This window comes from Ranitomeya variabilis, chromosome 1 (assembly GCF_051348905.1).
Source record: "Ranitomeya variabilis isolate aRanVar5 chromosome 1, aRanVar5.hap1, whole genome shotgun sequence".
NCBI classification, from domain to species: Eukaryota; Metazoa; Chordata; class Amphibia; order Anura; family Dendrobatidae; genus Ranitomeya; species Ranitomeya variabilis.
In genome coordinates this window covers 85908882-85933635 of record NC_135232.1, presented here as the reverse complement: position 1 = coordinate 85933635, position 24754 = coordinate 85908882, and the positions used below count along the sequence as shown (strand labels likewise).

At 42.2% G+C, this 24754-nt stretch overlaps 1 protein-coding gene across 4 annotated transcripts in view; it reads left to right on the top strand.

Moving 5' to 3' along the window:
* The window catches only part of PDE4D (phosphodiesterase 4D), a 1072650-nt gene that overhangs the window by 574161 nt on the left and 473735 nt on the right, over window positions 1–24754 (top strand). Inside the window, exon 1 of one of the 4 annotated variants that reach the window (XM_077285828.1) lies at window positions 14214–14320. The exons of the other annotated variants lie outside the window; for them this stretch is intronic. Within the exon in view, the coding sequence (XP_077141943.1) occupies window positions 14289–14320 (32 nt within the window). The 5' untranslated portion in view covers window positions 14214–14288. Of the gene's footprint in view, window positions 1–14213; window positions 14321–24754 lie in introns of those variants that run through there. 4 annotated transcript variants of the gene reach the window in all.

The window sequence follows — 24754 nt, the reverse complement described above, 5'->3', positions numbered from 1 at the left end:
CACGTGAGGGGCGTGCAGGAATAACATGCTCCGAATTCACTAAGAGGTTTAATCACTTAATCTTATCAATGGCGTGTGCCTCCGTACACCTTGCCAGATATTTGTGACGTAATTTACATGTAAGAGGATGAACCGGATCGGGAGTATCTCTTTGGCGCCGTACCGGAGCTGTTGGGACTGTCACTATTGTGGCACGGGGGAAAGCTTACTAGACCGTACCGACCTTTGCATTTATCAGTAGGGGGTGTGTCAGGTATAAAAAGGGTGGTGCGCGCGAAAGAGGGAGCAGTTTCGGCAGGAAGACTGAACTTGCAGTGGGGTGAGGTGCAGGCCCGGAGAGCGCAGCATCTCATGAGTAAAGGCCCACCTCTAGACATCCCCATAGTCACGTCCCCTGTCCCCGGATGACAGACTTTGACTTGCCCGACGTTCCCCATGCTGGGAGGTGAATCATATGTGGTCCCCGTTACTGCTATGTCTTAGTTCAGCACCAGAGACTGAGTCAGATCCTACCAACTCTTTAACCGCTGACACCGTGGAGCAAGTCCACGCTCCAGCGAAACCGCATAAAGAACTGACATCAGGACTGAGCCCAGTATCCAGGAACTGCTGGTGGGAGTACCCAACTGGTGTGACTAAGACACTTTGCTCTCATCGAGGAACCGGACCTCTGTCTACACAGGACCATTCCGGGACATCACGTGCCGCTGTTGTCGGGGCCAATGTTGGAGACCGAGGAACTACAATCAAGAAGCCTACAGACTGATAAGTTTATTCTTCCATTCTTTTTGCAAACATTCTCCCTATACCTGTTTTCCCTGTTGCCCCTTTCCAGTGCCCTATCTTCTCATAACCATTCCCTCCCTGTGTGGAGTTATATTTCTTAATAAATTTTGTTCCCCTTGATCTGCCTCTGGTCCGTGATGATGCCATGACTACTGCGTTATTTCATACACCATCACTTTTGATGAATTTATAGGGCGAGCATGGCCTTGCCTCATTTCTGATTCTTCTCAGCTCAGCCAACCTTGTCAGAACCAGCAGAAAATTGCATAAAAATGCCAAAAGTTGCAAATGTATGTGCACCTTTGCGTTCTGACACAAATGTGCAACTTTTCAAAGTGTGTTGCCTCAGAATCCTGATGTAAATACTTTGATGAGTCAAGACCTTAGTTCCAAATTTATCAAGTCTGGCATTTTGCACTCCAGTTTTGATGAAGAGAGCGCAAGACTATGATGCTCCCAAATCAATAAAGAGGCGTGCGTATGTTTCAGCTGTTGCGCATCACTTCGAGTAATGTACTCCAGTCTTTGACTCAAGTACAATTCTGTTGTTATTTATGCCACTCTTTTAATGTAAATTTTGATGAATTTCTCTGGTACGCTTGACAACGGCCTCTCCTGGGCAAAGTTGGCTTTAACTGACGTAAAAGCACCTGAACCAAAACCTACACTAATTAACGACTTTTTTCTACCAGCTAAAAAAAACATCCATTCCTGATATTGTAGACAAAATAACTCTTCATAATTCTTATGAGAGGAGCCATGCCATATCAAATAATTATTAGCCAAAATGCTATAAGAGATGGGTACCCTGGATTCACATTTCCTCTAAGTTAAGTTAAGCTAAGTTTTGCTTAAGACCTAGACAACTTTATGAAATTGTTGCTGACTAATATTATGTTTGATTCTTAACACTTTGTCTAATATCACAGTATATTTGTTTCGGAATGCTTTCTTATTTTCCTCTTTACTTTCCTTATTTTCCTCTATAAAGTTTTGTGATTTCATTTAAAAGTTATGTTCACAAAAATGTTAAACCCTATAAGTATGTTTCTAATTTAATGTTATAACCGCAGTTAGTAATATTATTACAATATTGTTATTAATCTCCTATCCCTCCCTCTATTCCATTCTTTCATCTTCCCTAGGTTTAACCAATAAAGATCAACTTTCTTTCCTTCTCATTCCCCTACCTTTTCCCCTTCCAACCATTTATAAAATTTAGATAAAAAAGATTAACAAAAAAACATTACATTACAAAATTTGAGTAGAAATTTTGCAACATTTCAAACAATTGTACACCAGAATTTTAGCAACTTTTTTTTTTATGAATTTGCCCCTTAGTACAGTAGATCTCCATGAATGTACTATAGTACAATATTAAAAGTAACTATTTTGCAATAACAGTTCCTATTTATATGATGATTATTATTTTTTTACTTTATTTATGTGAACTTTCCATTTAAAGGTCAAAGTATTATTATTATTACTAGTATTTAGATCAAAGCCAACTACCCTTTTCATGTCCTTATGTAGAATTTCTGCTGCTTAATCCGGTAATGTTTAGGCAGGCTAATTGCACTGTGAATTGATCTCAGCCGTGGCATCTTGCCTGGTGGTAATTTTCTGTGCCTCGGTTCTCCTTTGGGTATATTCTATTCCCCAGCTTTGCCATTTGATGTAAATCATTTATTACCCTCAGAACACTTTCCCTCTGCTAGTCCTCGGTGGTTTACTTTCCCCATTTAATTATCTTGTCCTGAAGAATTAACGTTAAACCATTGCGTTTAGCTCTTGCCATGGATCATAATCACTTTATATCATTTTTGGTTATGGACTCTCCCATATGCCTACTTATATCTAATGAGAATGGCTGAATTTGCTTTTTTTCTGCTAAACAAAACCAAGTTATGACATACAGATGTGTCCTTTCTTTTCCTCGTGACTTGTCATATTCCAAGATGAATTGCAGAAGATGACCGACGGGCTTTGAAAGGAAAACAAAAAGTGAATTTGTGATACTCTATTAGGAATACTTATCTTATGTCCCCAATTCATCATTTGTGTTTTTTTGTAAGTCAGTTTTATTTTAGTTTTTTCTTGTATTCAGTTTCTTTAATTGCACCAAATTAATTTTATCAAAGTCAAAAAAGGGCATTTTTTTTCTTGTCGTTAACCAATTTTCCAGCTTATTGAGCACAATGTCGCAAAATTGGGACTTTAGCTTTGTGTGCATAAAATCACTCCATGGGGTTACTGGAGTGCATCTGTGCCCAATTTAATGACTTAAAAAAAAATTGCACAAAGTATCTGAAATCCCTAACCTCTGTCCAGTCAACAAAGCTGAAAAAGCAAACGGGGTAAGAGAACATATAAAATTGAATTTTTTTAACCATCAAATTTTTTTAATAATACATTTAACACAAAAACCTGATTTTAAATAATAGCTCATTTTCTGATGGTATCTTTCATTTAAATTTGTAACTATATAAAGGGAGTCCCGAGGTTGTGTCCATACCAGCACTCTTTAGTTTGATTGATGTTCTCCCTTAGAATTGTCGGAAAAAAACATCAGCACTCCTAAATTCTTTATGTTGGCACTACTTATTTCAGAATGGCTCCATGCACCCACACTTGCTATCACCACAAACATCATTAATTTGCAGGCAATATACTGCCATTATCAGGGCTGTGCTAAGAAATCCACTATATGTTCCACAAGCAAAATAGAGAGACAGTAGCCACAGTCTCCAAAATCTTGTACCCTTACAAAGGGAGCTGCTTACTATTGGACAACTCTTTCTTATGCTAAAGTGCTCAAGGTAAAATATAAATCACATCCCTCCAGGTCCCTTGAGTGCTGCAGCCAATCAATGGTCACCGATTGGTTCCAGCCTTCACACTTCCGTCAAACACAACTGTGGAGGCTGTTGACCAATTTCAGGTAACCACTGGGAGACACAATGCCAACATCGCTGGAAGAGCATCTGTCCTAGAGGCAAGTATGTTGTTTTAATTTATTTGGGGTGTTGTCACGACTCAGCTGTCGAGTGACCCAGGACCTGGGGCTCCTTCCCTATCCCTAACAATAGAGGGCGCCCTAGCTTGCCCTATTCCCCGGGATACTTCTGAAGGTGAAGATGCCATGGCTGCCACCCTTGCCTTAACTCCTGAATCAGCCCTCTGTCTGTTCTCTTCCTCCACCCAGGGAAGAGGGGTGCTACTGTGCACCACAGTGCACCAATCCAAGGAACTAGGCAGCACAAACAAGGGTAATCTGAAAACACCAATCATGCAAATATTAACTCACATATAACAGGAATGCACTAGGGAGTGGAGGATGGGGGAATAACCAAAGTAACGGTAGGGAAGAGACTTATCACACTTACAAACCACGCAACAGTCACAGATAACTTGTCCAAAACTCCTCATATAAACACCTCTCCTTCAAGCAAAGCAGCATAAGCTAGCTCTGACATGGGTTTAGATCAGGACCCAGACTATGAAGGGGATGGGAGTGGCTAACCAAGCTTAGCTGAGAGCTCAGATTCCCAGAGTTTCCAACATGGCCTATTAACCCCTGTCCTGCCAAAATAAATAAACACCATTTAAAAAGGAGGAGTGCTTTTATTCAGCGCAGGAGTAGGAGCAATCAGACCCTACAGTCTTCTGGCTCCTCTCTGTTGTGGTAAGCCCGTGACAGGTATTTAAGAAGGGTGTCATGATTCATCCTCTGAGTATGGTGAGTGGCAGGTCAGCTGTCCAGTCTGAGGCACATGCGTATTGTAATAGACAGCCCAGCCATCCAAACGGAGGCTTGGGCATGCTGAGCTGTCAGTGTGGCAACAGTACAGTCACCCGATCAAGGCCTGGGCATGCTGGGTTTCCTACAGGTGTCTCCTGCTTGGAATGATTCCCAGAATATTTAGCTGGCTGTCTGCTTCTTATCTCTGCCAGTTGTAGCTCTGCTCAGTTTGGTGTGTGTTTGCTCTGAGCTTTGAGTTCAACTATTTTGATCTTTGTTGACTGACCTTGGATTTGCCTTTGACCATCCATTTGCCTATACCTTTGTCTTGATCCTCTACTTTCTTGGATTTCTGACCATAGACTTTGTCTCACCCCTTTGTTAATGACCTATCCTCCTTGCTTTTGACCTTGTACACCCTCTGACTTCCTCACCTCACAGTGTGTCTGTAAGGAGTGACAAGCATCACAAACCCACTTTAACACAAACCAGCAAGAGGAGTGATCAATGAATAGTTTGCATCACACAACCTTTATTGAGCTCTCCTTGAGAAGCCCTTGATGAAGCATATGTAAGCACTTCAATGTTTCTCTTATTGTTTCAGATGTTTATGGTTTTATTTTTTGGGATTCGGAAGAGATTATGTATTCACTTCATTGTATCTTTGGAACATGTAGTTTTAAGTCAGCCCTAAATGGTTTGATAATTTGTTAGTTTTTAAGTAAAACCTCTTTTTTTGTCCAGTTTTTCACTCGAATAGTAAGAACTTCCATTAGAGCATACGCTGAATCTAAAAAATGTGCCAGACGTGTAAACCACGGAAACAGACATATTCTAAAAACCTGTTTCTAGTAAAGCAAGGCACAAATTAATTTCACATTTTGGCCAGCTTGAGTAAAAATTATGCTTAGCGCTTCTATTATCCTGCTATTAGCAGCAATACATGTTTTATGCAAGCATTTCCCATGAAAACATAGCCGTGGAAACCTCAGCTGATTGGGAGCATATTCTGCTTATGGCAGTGAAATCGTTGGTGTAATTAGAAGTTGATGTGCGTTTCTATTTTATCACAGAAGTAATAACATTGTGCAAGAGAAATCAGATTATGCAGCAGTTACAGGTCTGCGGCAGTTCACTTGTAATTTACTAACTGGTACTGTAAATAAAACTGGCAGAGACTGAAGCCAAAAAATAGCTACAAAACTCAGCTGTACTGAAGCGTGGAAGTTCTTCAGTGAACGTCTGCGGATTTGGGTATGTGCACATGACGTCTTTAATCCGCCAGCGCATCCGCATTCTTTTTTCCAGGAAAAGAAGTTTCAAGAAAATCCCAGGAATGTTTTCCCTGAAGCAGCTTTTTTGACACCTTCTTGGATGTCTTTTGTGGTGTCTTTGACACTGGTGTGTTTTAAAAAAATATTATGTATCAATTGAGTGCGTCTTCCAAGCCGCTACATGAGTGTACTCATGGCTCCTTTTAACCACTTCACGTCTTTGTAGGCCTGAAGTGGTTAAAGGGAATCCATCAGTAGGTTTTTCGCTATGGAATCTGACAGTGGCATGATGTAGGTGCAGAGATCCACATTCCAACGATATATCACTTAGTTTACAGGGTGCAGCAGTTGTGATACAATCAGAGTTTTCTCTGCTGCAGATCTAGCAGAGCTCTGAATGCTGAACCCTGTATAACCCCACCCACACCACTGATTGTCAGCTTTCTGTTTAATTTGTATTGGTTAAAAGCTGCTAATCAGTGGTGGGGGTGGGGTTACACAGAGCAGGAGAAAAAGAAGGCAGGAGACACCTAGTCCTCAGTGGTCATCTCCTCCTGATAAATCACTGATTTTATTAAAACAGTAAACACAGCCTAGTAAGAAGGGCTGTGGAGTCAGTGAGCCAAAGCTTTATCTCCAACTCCTCAATTTCCCTGACTCTGGACTCCAATTCCACAGCACTGGTCACTACTGAGCATGTACATAAAGTGCAGCACTGGCTCACTACTGAGCATATACATAAAGTGCAGCCCTGCCTCACTACTGAGCATGTACATAAAGTGTAGCCCTGCCTCATTACTGAGCATGTACATAAAGTGCAGCACTGCCTCACTACTGAGCATGTACATAATGTGCATTCCTGCCTCACTACTGAGCATGTACATAAAGTACAGCACTGGCTCACTACTGAGCATGTACATAAAGTACAGCACTGCTTCACTACTGAGCATGTACATAAAGCGCAGCACTGCCTCACTACTGAGCATGTACATAAAGTGCAGCACTGCCTCACTACTGGGCATGTACATGAAGTGCAGCACTGGCTCACTACTGAGCATGTACATAAAGTGCAGCACTGCCTCACTACTGAGCATGTACATAAAGTGCAGCACTGCCTCACTACTGAGCATGTACATAATGTGCAGCCCTGCCTCACTACTGAGCATGTACATAAAGTACAGCACTGGCTCACTACTGAGCATGTACATAAAGTGCAGCCCTGCCTCATTACTGAGCATGTACATAAAGTGCAGCACTGCCTCACTACTGAGCATGTAAATAATGTGCAGCCCTGCCTCACTACTGAGCATGTACATAAAGTGCAGCACTGCCTCACTACTGAGCATGTACATAAAGTGCAGCACTGCCTCACTACTGAGCATGTACATAATGTGCAGCCCTGCCTCACTACTGAGCATGTACATAAAGTACAGCACTGGCTCACTACTGAGCATGTACATAAAGTGCAGCCCTGCCTCATTACTGAGCATGTACATAAAGTGCAGCACTGCCTCACTACTGAGCATGTAAATAATGTGCAGCCCTGCCTCACTACTGAGCATGTACATAAAGTGTAGCCCTGCCTCATTACTGAGCATGTACATAAAGTGCAGCACTGGCTCACTACTGAGCATGTACATAAAGTACAGCACTGCCTCACTACTGAGCATGTACATAAAGCACAGCACTGCTTCACTACTGAGCATGTACATAAAGTGTAGCCCTGCCTCACTACTGAGCATGTACATAAAGTGTAGCCCTGCCTCATTACTGAGCATGTACATAAAGTGCAGCACTGGCTCACTACTGAGCATGTACATAAAGTACAGCACTGCCTCACTACTGAGCATGTACATAAAGCGCAGCACTGCTTCACTACTGGGCATGTACATAAAGTGCAGCACTGCCTCACCACTGAGCATGTACATAAAGTGCAGCACTGCCTCACTACTGGGCATGTACATATAGTGCAGCACTGCCTCACTACTGAGCATGTACATAAAGTGCAGCACTGCCTCACTACTGAGCATGTATATAAAGTGCAGCACTGCCTCACTACTAATCATGCATATAAAGTGCAGCACTGCCTCACTACTGAGCATGTACATAAAGCGCATCACTGCCTCACTACTGAGCATGTATATAAAGTGCACCACTGCCTCACTGCTAATCATGTACATAAAGTGCAGCACTGCCTCACTACTGAGCATATATATGAAGTGCAGCACTGCCTCACTACTGAGCATATATATGAAGTGCAGCACTGCTTCACTACTGAGCATATATATGAAGTGCAGCACTGCCTCACTACTGAACTTATATATGAAGTGCAGCACTGCCTCACTACTGAGCATATATATGAAGTGCAGCACTGGCTCACTATTGAGCATGTGCATAAAGTGCAGCACTGCCACACTACTGAGCATGTATATAAAGTACAGCACTGCTTCACTACTGAGCATTGTGGTGAAACGCTACCTGAGTGGGTTGGGGGACACTCGCATGGCACGGGATTCAAGCACTCAGGCACGGTTTCTCCACATAAGTCAGTCTATTTGGTTTATTAATCATCATAAACCACATGACATAAAGTTCACTTCATTGCATTCATGGACCTAACATGACCTCCAGTCTGTTCATGCAGCAGATAACTTCTCTACCACATATTACAATCCCCTTGTCCGGGGTTACCTTTCAGGAGTTACGCTCCTCACGCTGACTCCTTGTCAGTCCTAGCTTCACCAACACAAATGCCATCAGAGGCTCTGTAGATACACGGTCTCTCAGGTGCTTCCAGGAAGACTCCACTCACAGGAGCTTCCAACACAGTCCACCAGGTCCACACTCTCAGTAGGTGCTTGCAGGACTCCAGTCCATTACAGGACAATCCAACACCCTGAGCATTCAGGTCCACGGTCTCTCTAGGTGCTTCCAGGAAACCTCCACTCATAGGAGCTTCCAACACCGACTGTCCAGGACCTTGCACATGGACCAATCAGATCCATACACTCTGACCATGTGACCAGACCTCAGTCACATTATATGGTTGTAACTACTCCCCTAGATGCTCAAGCGTCTTCTCTTAGGAAAATTAATGTGTGTTTGCCCACATGTAAAAGGCACTATGTGCACGTGCTGCAATGGGCCTGGAAGTTGCCCCCATGAATGTAGTCTGCCCACATGTATGTTGGAGTCCAATCATGCATCACATTGTTTGGCATGATTTGAAGGAAAAAAAATCTTGGCTAAAAAGACGACATATAAGCATAGCAGCCATGATATCAAGGACGGTAGCAGGAACAATATTGAGGGTAGCGGCAGAGGAAGATACAGAGCAAGGACGCAATGCAAATGTTGAAAGCTTTCACCAAAAATGTTATACTAGATTCTGAATATTGTATCTGTAAATCTGCCGTGCGCTGTGCACTCCAGGAGGATAATTATGCACAGCAATGATCTGCCGAGTGCAGGTGCCACCAGAGGACAGGTGGTAAAGGTGTTTGAGGACAAAGTCTTCAGAGGTCAAATTAGGATGCTCCATTATTATGTAGAAACTCAGGATAGGAACTAAGGGCAAAGTCTTGTCAGGTGAAGACCTGAGAAAGGAGGTGCTGTGAGATATAGATTCAGAATTGATATCACGGTGCATGAAAGGAGGGCAAAGTGTCATCTGAGGATATAATATGTGCAGTATTCCTGAGCGTGAGGAGCATGGAAGAAAGTGAGTTGTATTCTATAGTGAGTACTGAAGTGTGTAGCGAATGGCTTCAAATAGATTTAATAAACTCTAAAGTAAATTAAAATAATAAAATTTATCAAAAAAAGACATTTACTGTGGGATTATTTGGGTCACAGACTTTGACATTTACTGACCCAAAGTCAGGACCACATTTGTGAATCTCTTGGGCAGATCTTGGTCTCCTGAATCATCCTCTCATCTTCTACACAATCTCCTGCCACTACTATATACACCCTGCAGTAGGTGGTGAATTTGGTAATACACTTTATTGGCACAGGTATTGGATTCAGGTTTTTGATTCAGTCTCATTACCCAAGGTGTATAAAATCCAGCCCCTCGCCATGCATTCTGCCATTACAGATATTAGCTAGAATATGGCACATTCTGAAGAGCTCACTATTATGAGCATGGTTCTGTAATAAAACGCTATTGTTGTAAGAAGTCACGTAATGAAAACTCCATCTTAAGTGGGAAGTGGAGACCATATAAAATTACAGTGAGGGGGTCACTGAGAGCTGTGGAGGAGAGAGCATACAGTAAGAGTCACCAATGATCGGCTGGCTCCATAACTGGAAAGTCCAAACCTTCTATGATATTAACAGCAAAACAAAAAACTGTATCCCCGCCAGGAGCTTTATGGCTAAACAGCTGCCTTACATCACCAAGCACAATGCCAAGAGTTGGATGGAGTGGTGTAAAGCCGCCACCACTGGAATCTGAAGCAGTAGAAACATGTTCTATGTAGTGATGGATCACACTTCTCTATCTGGCAACTAATCAATGAGTCTGTGCCAAATGCTATGAGAACATTACCCACCTGACTGCAATGTGCTCATTGCAGGGTTTTGTGGAGGAGGGATTATGCTATGGGCTTGTTTTTTAAGGGTCAGCCGATACTCCTTAGTTCCAGTGAAGGGAAATCTTAATATTTCAGTACACCTAAACATTTTGGACAATTTTAGCTTTTGACTTTGTGGGAACAGTTTGTAGAAGGCCCTTTTCTGTTCCAGCATGGCTGTGCCCGAACAAAAAGCAAGGTCCATAAAGACATAGTTGGGCGAGTTTGGCGTAAAAGAATTTGACTGACTTCCCTGACCTCAGCCTCATTGAACACATATGGGTTGAACTTGACCATAGATTGTGGTGAGCCCTACCCTTTCCTCCGACATCCAACATCAATGTCTGACTACAAAACGTCCTTCTAGATGAATGGGCGAAAATTCCCACAGACACCCACCCAAGAGTGGAAGCTGCTTTAGCGACAAAGGGAAGACCAATTTTACAGTACATTCATGTCCATAAATGTAGAATGGGATGCCGCAAAAGTCTATGTAGGTTTAGTGTGCAAGTGTCCCAATAATTTTATCCATAAAGAATAATAAATAGTCTGGAAGCACATACCTCATTTAGAATCACAGATGGACCTGTCTCAGTTGAGGGCTTTGCTGTCAGCAGTTTGTCAGGTCAAGAAAAGCTTCCCACCATTGTTATCGCACTTCGATGCCCTCTAATAGAAGGCGTCAAGAGAGTTCTACATAAATCACTGATGATATGACCTTATCCAACTGAATACGTACTGTACATACATTTCTATGTTAGGAGAACTTGGGTTTTAAAACCGTCATCTTGAGGAACATACCTTGCGTAATTGAAGGAACATATCATTATACCAAATGTGTGGTGGTCATACATTATGTTAGTGCATATGAATAAGCAGTATGACAAGACCACGCTCTACTTGTAAGTCATTTTTCACTATGGTTGGCTTATGACTACGTGTATTAAGGGTGGAGGTATTTCAGTCTTTGCAGAAATTGCCCATATAGGAGGAAATATAGGATTTGTTAAAAGACATCATAAGCATCAACTTCTTTAAAAAAAAAAACATCAGAGATGTGTAACTGCTTGGTTGCACACTAATTGGTTTTTTGAAAGGTTTCATTATTTGTGATTATTGACTTAGCAGCATGTGTGCAGCGCTGGACAATCTCATGTGTCTGATTTTTCTTCTTTTTTTCTTTTAAACAACGTACGCTCAAGTTGCAGATCGAAAATGAGTAGGAGTCAGGAAGACACATTTTTGATGTCTATAAGAAATATGGCTCATGTTACCGGCTCTGTAAAATGACCAGAAAAGATTACCCTTTGGTGACATTTTTTTGTTTAGGTTACCACCACCATCCCACTTCAATCCCACCCATCCTTAACATGATCCTTTGATTTCAAACCTCGTTTTTGCATTGCATGTGGAGGAAGGAGCCCTGCACCTGGAGGGTGGGTGCCATGTGTCTCTAGACCCCATGCTTCTTTTATGTACCTTGTCTGACATGTTTCATGCCCTCCACCCCTCAGAAGTGCAGTATCTTTTTTTTTAGTTGGTATTGTGAGGCAGTGACAGTTGTTATATGCGAGGGTCGCTAAATGTCCCATCGGATGCACATAGAAGCGTATTGAGGCCGCTGGAGTGCATTGCAGTCACAGGCATAGCTGTGATTGCAGTGCAAAATAAAAGTAAGTTTAGTCTTTGGAAAGCTATTTGCCGAAGGCAAATTTAAGAATACCCGGCATGGGCTTTTATTTTTGGATCGAACTACAGGATGGTAGTGGGGCAGTTCGCTCCCTCCAGGCCGGATCTTACAAGTGGCCCATGGCCACAGATTCCATTTAAAAAACCCTGCAGCAAAAGGTTGGGGTGTGTCAGTCTTGGTTTGCAAACTTGCAGAGCTGGTGGCTCTGCAAAGCTCAGCCAGTGTGAAGTAACACAGAGCCAAGTGAAGCCAAAAGGCCTGGCACCCCTCAGCATAGCACGGTGGTGCATTCGCCCACGGGAACCGTTCCCGTGTACGGACTGTCATGATTCCCGGCTGCGATCCGGAGGATACCATTTGTTTTCTGTTTTCAAGTACTCCGCTGCACTACAGTATTTATTACAGATTCTATGTTTCTATTATGCTTTTGCTCTGACCGTTCCACTCCTGGTTTTGGCTTACAAATGCTGGGGTAAAAAACTCACCAAATACTCAATGTGTGCACATGGCCTATCTGTTGTATTCAAAAGGGGCAGGATGGGATTGAATCAATTTAAATATATTAATTTGCACCTCTACTCCTTCTTCTTCTTGTCCACGCAGCTTCTCACTTGGTCGTCCCGATCCAGGCTTCATGCTCACAGGCTGCCTGTTTTCTTCACAGCACCACGGGTACTATGTCTAGGGAGGAGCGGACCTGTGGAATTTTGGGTTCTAGTACTCGAACTTTATTACAAAGTTCTTTTCAGGTACCAGAACTGCACCCAAACTTGAAGTTAAACCCCATTGAAAACAATGGAGACCCAAACTTTTTAGCTGGAAAATGTCTCTCTCATCTCTACCAGTGTTCTGTGGATGAATACTGGACTAAAAACGACCAAGCAGGGAGTTGCATGGACAAGGTAAAGGTTGGAACGATGAGTGTATTAGAGTATTAATATTTTTTTTTCACCCTTCGTTTATTATGCTCTGGACTTTTAATAGTTCACAGCACATAATAAGAGATTAGTTTCACATTGAATAAATTTGGTGTGAATCCAATTTCCTGGCCAAATTTTTTTAAATTGTAATTTTTAATAAAATAATTTTTTCACAAATTCCAATTTCGACTGATTTGCTCATCACTAGGACACACAGCTCTGCGTAAAAGGAATATTTTAGCAGGTTTTAACTATGCGTTCTGAGAGCAGCATGAGAAAGGAGCCGAGACCCTGATTCCAGAGATATATCACTTACTAGGCTGTGTGTTTCTGTTTCAACAGATTCAGCGTTTAATCAGCAGGAGATTATCACGATCTTTATAGCTGCCTTGTGCCTGCTGGTCCAGCACTGATTAGCAGCTCTCTATCAATATACAGTGTACACACAAAGCTGCCAAATCACTGGTGGGGGAGGGGTTATACGGAGCTCAGCATTCTGAGCACTGCTACATCTTCAGCAGAGAAAACTGTGATTCTGTCACAACTGCTGCACTCAATAAACTAAGCGATGCATCGCTGGAATCAGGGGCTCAGCCCCTACATCATGCCGCTGTCACATTACATAAAAAAAAAAAAACTTGCTTACAGATTTCCTTTGTAAGCAAAGCAGTATAAATTTAAGGATACGTTCACATGTTCAGTATTTGATCAGTATTTTACATCAGTATTTGTAAGCCTAAGCCAGGAGTGGGTGATAAATACAGAAGTGGTGCATATGTTTCTATTATACTTTTCCTCTGATTGTTCCTTTCCTGGTTTTGGCTTACAAATACTGATGTAAAATACTGAACGTGTGAACGTGGCCTAATAAAAGCTATTTACATTCTCTTTCCTAGATTTTTTATTTTAGATGTGAGCACTATGTAATGGCGGCAGTGTAACGTTATATTTATTTGTGTACATGCTGGATGTTATGTAAGTACGTTCGTCCAGACAGAAGTGCAGATTTGGATTCCGCACAGTCATCTGTTAATCATATCACATTTTCCTGGCGAGTGTTAAAATGCCACAAGCAGAGATTTTCTGGTCTCCGTCAGTGACCTTTAATAGCGGTTGCTCTTACAAATTCTTCCTTTTCTTCATAGGAGGATAGAACAAATTACATTCATTTCATAAGACAGTGCTGTGTCAGATGCTGAATTTCTAATATATTTTTTTTCTTTTTGTTTTAGGTAAGTACATTTTACTATCTCTTTGGACTATGTACTTTATTCGTCACTTGTTTAAGAAGCAGATAAGATGAGGAATTCGCTCCTATCCTGTATCCATCAGTAAGATCTAGATCTGTGTAATTAACCACAATCCATAATAAATGTTCTTGACAATTTGAAAGTGGACTGGAAAGTTGACAACATTTTTCCATAAGCCACAAATCAACCATGGCGTGCTAATAAATTACACGAGTCAACCAGCGTGTAGTTCATTCCACTATTATTGGGCCCACCAGAACATCAGCTAGACATTTTCAGAAGGAGCAGGGCTATGACTGGCACTTTATTGTTCAGTAATTATGGAGTTGGGGTCACGCAGTAGGATTAAATCATAAACATTGTGATAATTTGGGGCAAATTAGCATTAAAGATGGCAGCTTCTTGGATTGCCGAGCTGTTTTGGGTGCCAATTGCAAAATAGACTAATGGCAATCCAAAATATATGTTTTTTCTTAGTCTTCAAAAGGGGTTATCGAATACTATTTAATTTTTCTCTTATGGGCCTAAGAACTTACAGGCAGGTAGTTGGTAACTAACTGCCTGTTGTGCCCGGCGCCGATCTCTGCTGACTCAGAGCAGTAACGGACCGCTTCTGCCGGGAGTTGTGTAGCATTCAGTGACATCTCATCAGTAGAGCAGCTACTTCTCTTCTTGGTTGATGGGGCATGACTGCTGATGTTATTCTGATTGACAGCCGGTTCCCTGCTGCCTTACTGCGGGGAGCCAGCATTACCCTTGTAGTCACGCTTCATCGACAAAGCAAAATGGAAGAGGAAGAACTGCTCTGTTCACATGAAGCAGCAGAATCAATGACAGGAGTGGTCTGTGAACGCTCTGGGCTAGTCACAGCAGAAAATTAGCCCCATGAGAAAATAAAAATTGTCCTGGATAACCACCTAACCAAAAACAGCCTAACCCACAAACAGGGCATGACCTTGCTTCTTGAAAGCTAACTATAAGGTCACGTTCACACATTCAGTATTTGGTCAGTATTTTACATCAGTATTTGTAGCTAAACTCAGGAGCGGGTGATAAATACAGAAGTGGTGCATATGTTTCTGTTATACTTTTCCTCTATTTGTTCCACTCCTGGTTTGGCTTACACGTACTGATGGAAAATACTGACCAAATACTGAACGTATGAACTTGGCCTAACCCAAATCATCGCTTTACTGAGGACCGTCGTCAGCACGCTGGCTCTCACTAAGCTCCATCAAGTCCTTTCTGTAATCCAGTTTTCTTGAGACAGACCACTTGTCTATTTTCAGCTGGTCACCTACTTTGTGCAGGACCCCAACGACACTTCCCTGCTGTGAGGGCTTCCTTTGGAGTTGGCCTCAGATGGGTTTGGTCCAGGTCCTTTTGAAACCTGTTTTTGGGTCGCTCTCCAACTCCCTTTATCCTCACTCTCTTACACGGGTTAAAATGACAAAAAAAAATTTCTGTTTCATTGATTATCGGACAACGGTTTAGTCTTGTAGATATAGGGCATACAGAGAATGTGCCCCTGGAAGACCCCAGACCTCAAAACTGCATAATAGACCAGTAGATAGTATAGAGGAATAATTATATATTGGTGTAATAATTATAGGGGATAACTCAGGAGACTCTTTGCGTGGAACAAGACAACTACAGGACACAGTTTTATAAGTGGTAAAGTCTATATTATCACACGGTGATTCAAACAGGTGCAGAGAGAAACTCAAGTCCACAACACTTGGTGAAAATATCAAATGCAGCTCAGCAGTCTATAGGAAACTTCAGAGGAAAATGCAATCACGCAGAAAGTCTATGAAGCACAATTATTCTTGAGGATACTTGACATGAAATAAGTCCTTGCTTAGTCCAAAACACAGATAGATAAGCTTATAAGGCAGTTCAAATAATATCTTAGCTCAACCAGGGAGGTCTGGGTAATAGTCTCAGGTTCTTGCAGAGCAGAAACAGCTTACATGTCCGGCAAATGCAGATGGAAGTAAACACGAGCACCAGATGAAGGAGGATTACTGGAACTGGTGTATGCAGCAGGATCACCACACAGGTTCACAGGAGCAGGTGTATAGCCAGGGAGTCACCAGAGGTCAGGAGCTGGATGCAAGGCAGAATACTCTAGCACAGACTGAAGGCTGGAGTGGAGTTTTATAGCAGGAAGACACAGTGCACATGAGACCAAAGATGCCATCTCGGAAAAAGGCAGTAATGCACAAAAAGGTAATAAAAAATGTTCAGAGTCCTGACATTACTCCCTCCTTAGAAGCGGCCTCAGGACGATCCTGGACCTGGTTTCTCAGGGAATCTCTGATGAAAACGAGAAATCTTCTGTTGGGCATGTTTTCCACAGGTTCCCAAGAGTCTTCCTCAGGGGGATATCCCTGCCATCTTATCAGATATTGGAGCCGATTCCTGCAAATCCTGGAATCAACAATTTCCTCCACCACAAATTGTTCTTGCACATCAATCACCACAGGCTGCGGAGGTGGCACAACAGTCCCTGGAAGGTATTAGGAGATACAGGCTTTAGTAAAGATACATGAAAAACTGGGTGTACCTTCATAGTCCTAGGCAGCTTCAGCCGGCAGGCCACAGAGCTCACAATACCGTTCATCTTGAAAGGGCCAATGAATTTCTGTCCAAGTTTTTGTGAAGGAACGTTTAACTTCAGATTCTTAGTTGATAACCACACGGAATCTCCTACCTTGAACATGGGTGCAGGTTTACGGAATCTATCAGCCGATCTCTTATAACGTTCTTGAGCTGTGGTCAGGGATTCCTTCAGAACCTCTAGATTTTGCCTCATCACAGTCAGCCTTTCCTCCACTGCCAGAAACGGAGAATTAATTGGAGACCTAGGTAAGATACACGGATGATAACCCAGATTGGCAAAGAAAGGTGTAAATTTAGTGGAGGCGCTCTGAGAATTGTTATATGAAAATTCGGCTAACGGCAGCAACTCCAACCAATCATCCTGGAGATGGCTGGCATAGCATCTTAGATATTGTTCCAACGTCTGGTTGGTATGCTCAGTCTGACCATTTGTCTGGGGATGGTAAGCGGAAGAGAGACAGAAATTAATATTGAGTGCAGAGCAAAACCCCTTCCAGAATCTTGAAGTGAACTGCACTCCACGGTCAGAGATGATCTCATCTGGAACCCCATGCAACCGAAAGACATTCTGTATAACCAAGTTCACTGTATCTTTAGCTGAGGGGAGGCCGGTGCACGGAACAAAATGAGCAGCTTTAGTCAGGCGATCAACTACCACCATGATTGTATTCATGCCCCCCGATGTAGGCAGCTCCACAATAAAGTCCATTGATATAGACCCCCAAGGGCGGGACAGAACAGGTAATGGTTGTAGAAGACCCATAGGTGCCACATGAGGTATGTGCTCCTTACAAGACTCCTCGCAAGAGAGAACATAGTCCTTGGTATCCTTCAGGCAAGTTGGCCACCAGAAGAATCGGCTCAGGAACTCTTGTATCTTCTGTACCCCCTGTGACCAGCCAACTTGGAGTCATGTACCAACTTGAGGATCTGCAGACGGATGACCTTAGGTACGTAGATATGTCGATCTCTGAACCACATGCCACCCTTAAAGACAAGATTAATATCCACAGGTGGGTTGGCCAGATATACATCACCGTCATGGGCCTCCCTGCACTCCCTCCACAAGTACTGATCGTGAATAACTCCGATGAAATTGGCATCAGATAGAATGGTCTTGGACGGGGCTCCAGGTTCGTAATCCGCAGCATGGATTCGGGATAAAGCATCAGCCTTCCCATTACGAGAACCTGGACGGTACGAGATAACAAAGTTACATTGATTTAAAAATAAGTTCCAACGAGCCTGACGAGGAGAAAGACATCTAGCGGATCTAAGGAACTCTAAATTGCGATGGTCAGTTAGCACTATGATCTAATGTGCAGCTCCTTGCAGATGATGCCTCTATTCCTTGAAAGCCGCAATAATAGCCAGCAATTCCTTGTCTCCCACGTCGTAATTCTTCTCTGATGAGGTTAGTCTACGGGAAAAGAAATCACAAGGATGTAGCAGACCCTTCTCTCCAGTTTTCCAGGTCTGGGTAATAGTCTCAGGTTCTTGCAGAGCAGAAACAGCTTACATGTCCAGCAAATGCAGATGGAAGCAAACACGAGCACCAGATGAAGGAGGATTACTGGAACTGGTGTATGCAGCAGGAACTCAGAGCAGAGTAGCAGGATCACCACACGTTCACAGGAGCAGGTATATAGCCAGGGAGTCACCAGAGGTCAGGAGTTGGATGCAAGGCAGGATACTCTAGCACAGACTGAAGGCTGGGGTGGAGTTTTATAGCAGGAAGACACAGTGCACATGAGACCAAAGACGCCATCTTGGAAAAGGGCAGTAATGCACAAAAAGGTAATAAAAAATGTTCAGAGTCCTGACAATTGGGGGGCCCAGTTGAAAATCTGTCACAAGAACTCCAAACTGCCATGTGCCTTTTATAACACTGGGGCATGGGCCATCTCCCACACCAGATGCCACCATCTTCACTCCCTACAGCCTCAGACATAACTAGTTACCCAATGATGTACTCACTCTATGGAGGTCCTGTACCCAGTGATGTCATCATATGATAAATGGTGGAATTAATGGTGCTATATAAATAAATAATAATAATAATAATAAATGCTGAGTGATGCCCCAATATAAAGCTTTTGCATCAGGGTGCAGCCACTTTAGACTGTGCTACATTAGTATTTAAAATGTGTTTTTCAAGGGAAAAACTTTGCTTTTCTATTGCTATTATGCTGCAAAGGTAACTGGATCCCTCATTGCCAAAAACTATGAATGACTGGACGATCACCTTGATTGACAGGTCTTTCCCTATATTCATATAGGGAGAAATCTTTCAATCATACGGAGGCGGAAGACGTCGCCCAGCAGATGATTACCCAGAGTAAATGACTGTTTAACACTTTTACAAGGGATGATTGGTTCCTTTTTAATTAAAACTGCTGTAGATTTCAACAGTAGATTATAAGAGGTTGTACGTACAACAGAATGCAGTATGTCAGTGGTGTGCAACCCAGTAGATCTGGATAATTGCAGGTATAAAATAGATCCAGGTCATAATTACAATATAGCTAATTCAATAGGGTATCAGCAAGAGACCAATGTACTCAGATTAGATTGGGAAGAGATGTATCCGGACTGATGTGAGTAGCAGCATCCATATAGGCGCCCACCCCGACGCGCGTTTCGGCATACCATCATCAGGGGGTCATCTAGGAAGGACAGGTATAAAAAGGTAGTCTGGGCCAATGGGAGATGGTGCACCAAAACGTGTGTCGTGGATGTAGCTAGTCAGATCAGTCCAACTGCATCTCCTCCCGGGCTAATCGGGGCACATTGCATGACTCTTGGTCTCTTGCCAACACCCCTGATGGATTAACCATATTGTAATATTCAATATATACAATACCACAGTGTGCACATATATAGTGGGGAAAATAAGTATTTGATACTCTGCCAATTTTGCAAGTATTCCCACCTACAAATAATTGAGGTCTGTAATTTTTATCGTACGTACACTTCATCTGTGAGAGACAGAATCTAATAATAAAAACCAAATATCACATTGTATAACTTTTACATAATTAATTTGAATTTTATAGCATGAAATAAGTGTTTGATCACCTACCAACCGGCAACAATTCTGGCTCTCACAGACCTGTTAGTTTATCTTTACGAAGCCCTCCTACTCTACACTCAATACCTGTATTCATTGCACCTGTATTAATCCATGTTTATGTTCTTTTAGGTGTATATTTTCCTTTAATAATATTACACATACACCATAGAGTACATTCACAGGACTTGTATTTCATGGTTTTCCCTAATATATGTGTGCAAGAAAATGGACTCTAAAAACTTCAAGAATTTAATCAGTGTTGCTGTATAAATGATTTGAATGTAAAGTATAAATGCTCACTTGTAATACCAATTTCCAAACACTAGGTGGTAGAAGTCTCCTACTTCTCTGCTCCCAATGCTGTAACGGGACTATAGGAAACCATTTTTTATTCTGTTTAATGGTATGCGGCGTACAGAGTAAGGAATAATAATAAAATGTCTACTTTAAAGAGGGATTATATACAAAAGTGGAGTTAGAGATAAGGCTAGTGAAAAGAAAAAATAAACAATGGACCAAAAAATAGAAAATTATATAATTTTATTCCTGTTTTTGCCCTTTTGGTTATGACTTTTGTAACTTTGGTTTCAAATTCTAAGAATTGTTTTTCTATTTCTAAGCATAATTTATTTTGATGTTTTAAAAAAAAAACATCAACAGCAAAATATAGTGAATAGATCAGCTGCTTTGATTTTGTGCATTTATTTGTGTCCACCAGGAGGCAGCATTTCCCTTTATTCTGGTCCTGGCATGCCTGCGCTTCCAACTGCATTTTATCATTAATTATGATGTAATTTAATATTAGCAAAATATACACATTTCCTCTGACCTCGGATTGGTGCAATTAGTGATGTGAGCCTTTAGTGATGTGAGCCTTAGATTTACCGCTCCATTGCTTTTATTCCACCACAAAATGATGTTCTGCATTTTTTGATACATTGTTAAATCTGCAGTTCCTGGAAGTTTTTCTTACTAAACAATAGTTTTACTGACATTTTTTTAACTAGTCTACATTATAAGAAGATTCTTCTCTTTTTCTTGTGTCACTTGCAAATAATTTCTTAGATCAGAATAATTTACCTTGAATGTACAGGTTGCTGCCTGCAGGCATTTTTTGGTAACTTTGTGCCCTATAATATCTTGCACTAGCAATTTATAGGGAGATACAGTTACGTCCAGATATATTTAGACAGAGACAACATTTTTCTAATTTTGGTTATAGACATTACCACAATGAATTTTACACAAAACAATTCAGATGCAGTTGAAGTTCAGACTTTCAGCTTTCATTTGAGGGTATCCACATTAAAATTGGATGAAGGGTTTAGGAGTTTCAGCTCCTTTACATGTGCCACCCTGTTTTTAAAGGGACCAAAAGTAATTGGACAGATTCAATAATTTTAAATAAAATGTTCATTTTTTAGTACTTGGTTGAAAACCCTTTGTTGGCAATGACTGCCTGAAGTCTTGAACTCATGGACATCACCAGACGCTGTGTTTCCTCCTTTTTGATGCTCTGCCAGGCCTTCACTGCGGTGGTTTTCAGTTGCTGTTTGTTTGTGGGCCTTTCTGTCTGAAGTTTAGTCTTTAACAAGTGAAATGCATGCTCAATTGGGTTGAGATCAAGTGACTGACTTGGCCATTCAAGAATATTCCACTTCTTTGCTTTAATAAACTCCTGGGTTGCTTTGGCTTTATGTTTTGGGCCATTGTCCATCTGTAGTATGAAACGACGACCAATCAGTTTGGCTGCATTTGGCTGGATCTGAGCATACAGTATGGGTCTGAATACCTCAGAATTCATTCGGCTGCTTCTGTCCTGTGTCACATCATCAATAAACACTAGTGACCCAGTGCCACTGGCAGCCATGCATGCCCAAGCCATCACACTGCCTCCGCCGTGTTTTACAGATGATGTGGTATGCTTTGGATCATGAGCTGTACCACGCCTTCCCCATACTTTTTTCTTTCAATCATTCTGGTAGAGGTTGATCTTGGTTTCATCTGTCCAAAGAATGTTCTTCCAGAACTGTGCTGGCTTTTTTAGATGCTTTTTAGCACAGTCCAGTCTAGCCTTTTTAGTCTTGATGCTTATGAGTGGCTTGCACCGTGCAGTGAACCCTCTGTATTTCCTTTCATGCAGTCTTCTCTTTATGGTAGATTTGGATATTGATACGCTGACCTCCTGGAGAGTGTTGTTCACTTGGTTGGCTGTTGTGAAGGGGTTTCTCTTCACCATGGAGATCATCCACCACTGTTGTCTTCCGTGGGCGCCCAGGTGTTTTTGCATTGATGAGTTCACCAGTGCTTTCTTTCTGTCTCAGGATGTACCAAACTGTACAACTAATATTGTAGCAATTTCTCAGATGGGTTTTTTCTGTTTTCGCAGCTTATGGATGGCTTGTTTCACCTGCATGGAGAGCTCCTTTGACCGCATGTTCAATTCACAGCAAAACCTTCCAAATGCAAGCACTACACCTCAAATCAACTCCAGGCCTTTTATCTGCTTAATTGAGAATGACATAACGAAGGGATTGCCCACACCTGTCCATGAAATAGCCTGGAAGTCAATTGTCCAATTACTTTTGGTCCCTTTAAAAACAGGGTGGCACATGTTAAGGAGCTGAAACTCCTAAACCCTTCATCCAATTTTAATGTGGATACCCTCAAATGAAAGCTGAAAGTCTGAACTTCAACTGCATCTGAATTGTTTTGTTTAAAATTAATTGTGGTAATGTCTATAACCAAAATTAGAAGAGTGTTGTCTCTGTCCAAATATATATGGACTTAACTGTATGTCCAGATCAAATCAATCTTATGCCTGTAAGGCACAGGAGAGGCGCATGACTGTGCCGATGCAGCAGCATGCATGTCACAGGCGAGGTGCAAACTGGAGGCTCTGCAGAAAGGCAGGGATGGTTGGTAGTCAATAGCCAGACATTATCTACAGGAAGAAGACTGGAGGAAATTCCTTTAATATAGAGATGATTGATTGCAACATCGGTATCGTCCTTTCAGGTTGGAGTCGTTCCCTTTATCCATTCTTTCTTTCTGGCCCGGAATCGACATGACCACTTCTTCCAGCTACTTCTCACATCTTCCAGCCACTTCTCAAATTTCCATCACCATCCCTGATAATTTCAAAACTACAAGAATTCACTTCCTGCTAATTTTAAACCTGTTGCTACCTCAATTTGTCTCCATTACTGCTTCTAAGTTGTGGCACCGTCCAATAAATTCTGTACTTTAGCAATAATAATGCCATTCCAAATATTACTCTAGACCATCAGAAGCCCTAAAACTAATAGCGCAAAACAGATGGTGCCCCAAAAATAATAGTCAACAAATGAAGTTGCACTCTGTAGCACTATAGCGAGCAAACATGAAATATGAATTATATTACTGCTCTAGAAAATTAGAAAAATTGAGAATACTTAGCACATAAACGGGCCAATTCATGTGTACCCAACAGCCCATATAAATGTAGGCTTTAACCCAAGTGAGGATTCAAATAGTCCGGTTCCCAGCAACGAGAATTGCCTTATTATGGCTGCCGGGTTCACATGAATTGGCCAATACAGAGTGCTACCTTGTTCGTTATATATAGAGATGGCTACTCTTAGTAAGCACCTGTTCACATCTGTTTTCTGTTTATTTGTGACGGTCAAGCTTTTGATATTTGCAAAAAATAATAGTGCCAGACAGTCTACCCATATTGTGCCCTCTAATGCTGTAGATAAGCCCCCGATGTAACCTGAAAGATGAGAAAAAGAGGTTAGATTATACTCACCCAGGGGCGGTCCGGTCCGATGGGCGTCGCGGTCCGGGGCCTTCCATCTTCTTACGATGACAACCTCTTCTTGTCTTCACGCTGCGGCTCCGGCGCAGGCGTACTGACTTGCCCTGTTGAGGGCAGAGCAAAGTACTGCAGTGCGCAGGCGCGGGCCTCTCTGACCTTTCCCGGTGCCTGCACACTGCAGTACTTTGCTCTGCCCTCAACAGGGCAAATCAGTACGCCTGTGTCGGAGCCGCAGCGTGAATACAAGAAGAGGACGTCATTCTATGAAGATGGGAGGCCCCGGACCGTGACGCCCATCGGACCAGACTACCCCTGGGTGAGTATAATATAACCTCTTTTTCTCATCTTTCAGGATACATCAGGGGTCTTATCTACAGCATTACAGAATGCTGTAGATAAGCCCCTGATGCTGGTGGGCTTAGCTCACCTTCGATTTTGGGGGTGACAGGTTCCCTTTAACAGATGATCACTTTAATGTTAATTAACAATTATAATAAATTCCACAGTACTGGAGCCCATGAATATTTAACATTTGTTTTTGTGATATTGATCATTATTGTGCAATTCTGTGCAATATTTTCAGATTGTCTAAAGTGTTAGTAGATGCCAAATTTCCCTTTTCCTGGTAGGGGGAATAGAGAAGGGCTAAACAGTAAGGGTACTGTCACACATTGGCACTTTGATCGCTACGACGGTACGATCCGTGACGTTCCAGCGATATCCATACGATATCGCTGTGTCTGACACGCAGCAGCGATCAGGGACCCCGCTGAGAATCGTACGTCGTAGCAGATCGTTTGGAACTTTATTTCGTCGCTGGAACTCCCGCTGTCATCGCTGGATCGTTGTGTGTGACAGCGATCCAGCGATGCGTTCGCTTGTAACCAGGGTAAACATCGGGTTACTAAGCGCAGGGCTGCGCTTAGTAACCCGATGTTTACCGTGGTTACCAGCGTAAAAGTAAAAAAAAACCAAACAGTACATACTAACATTCCGGTGTCTGTCCCCCGGCGTTCTG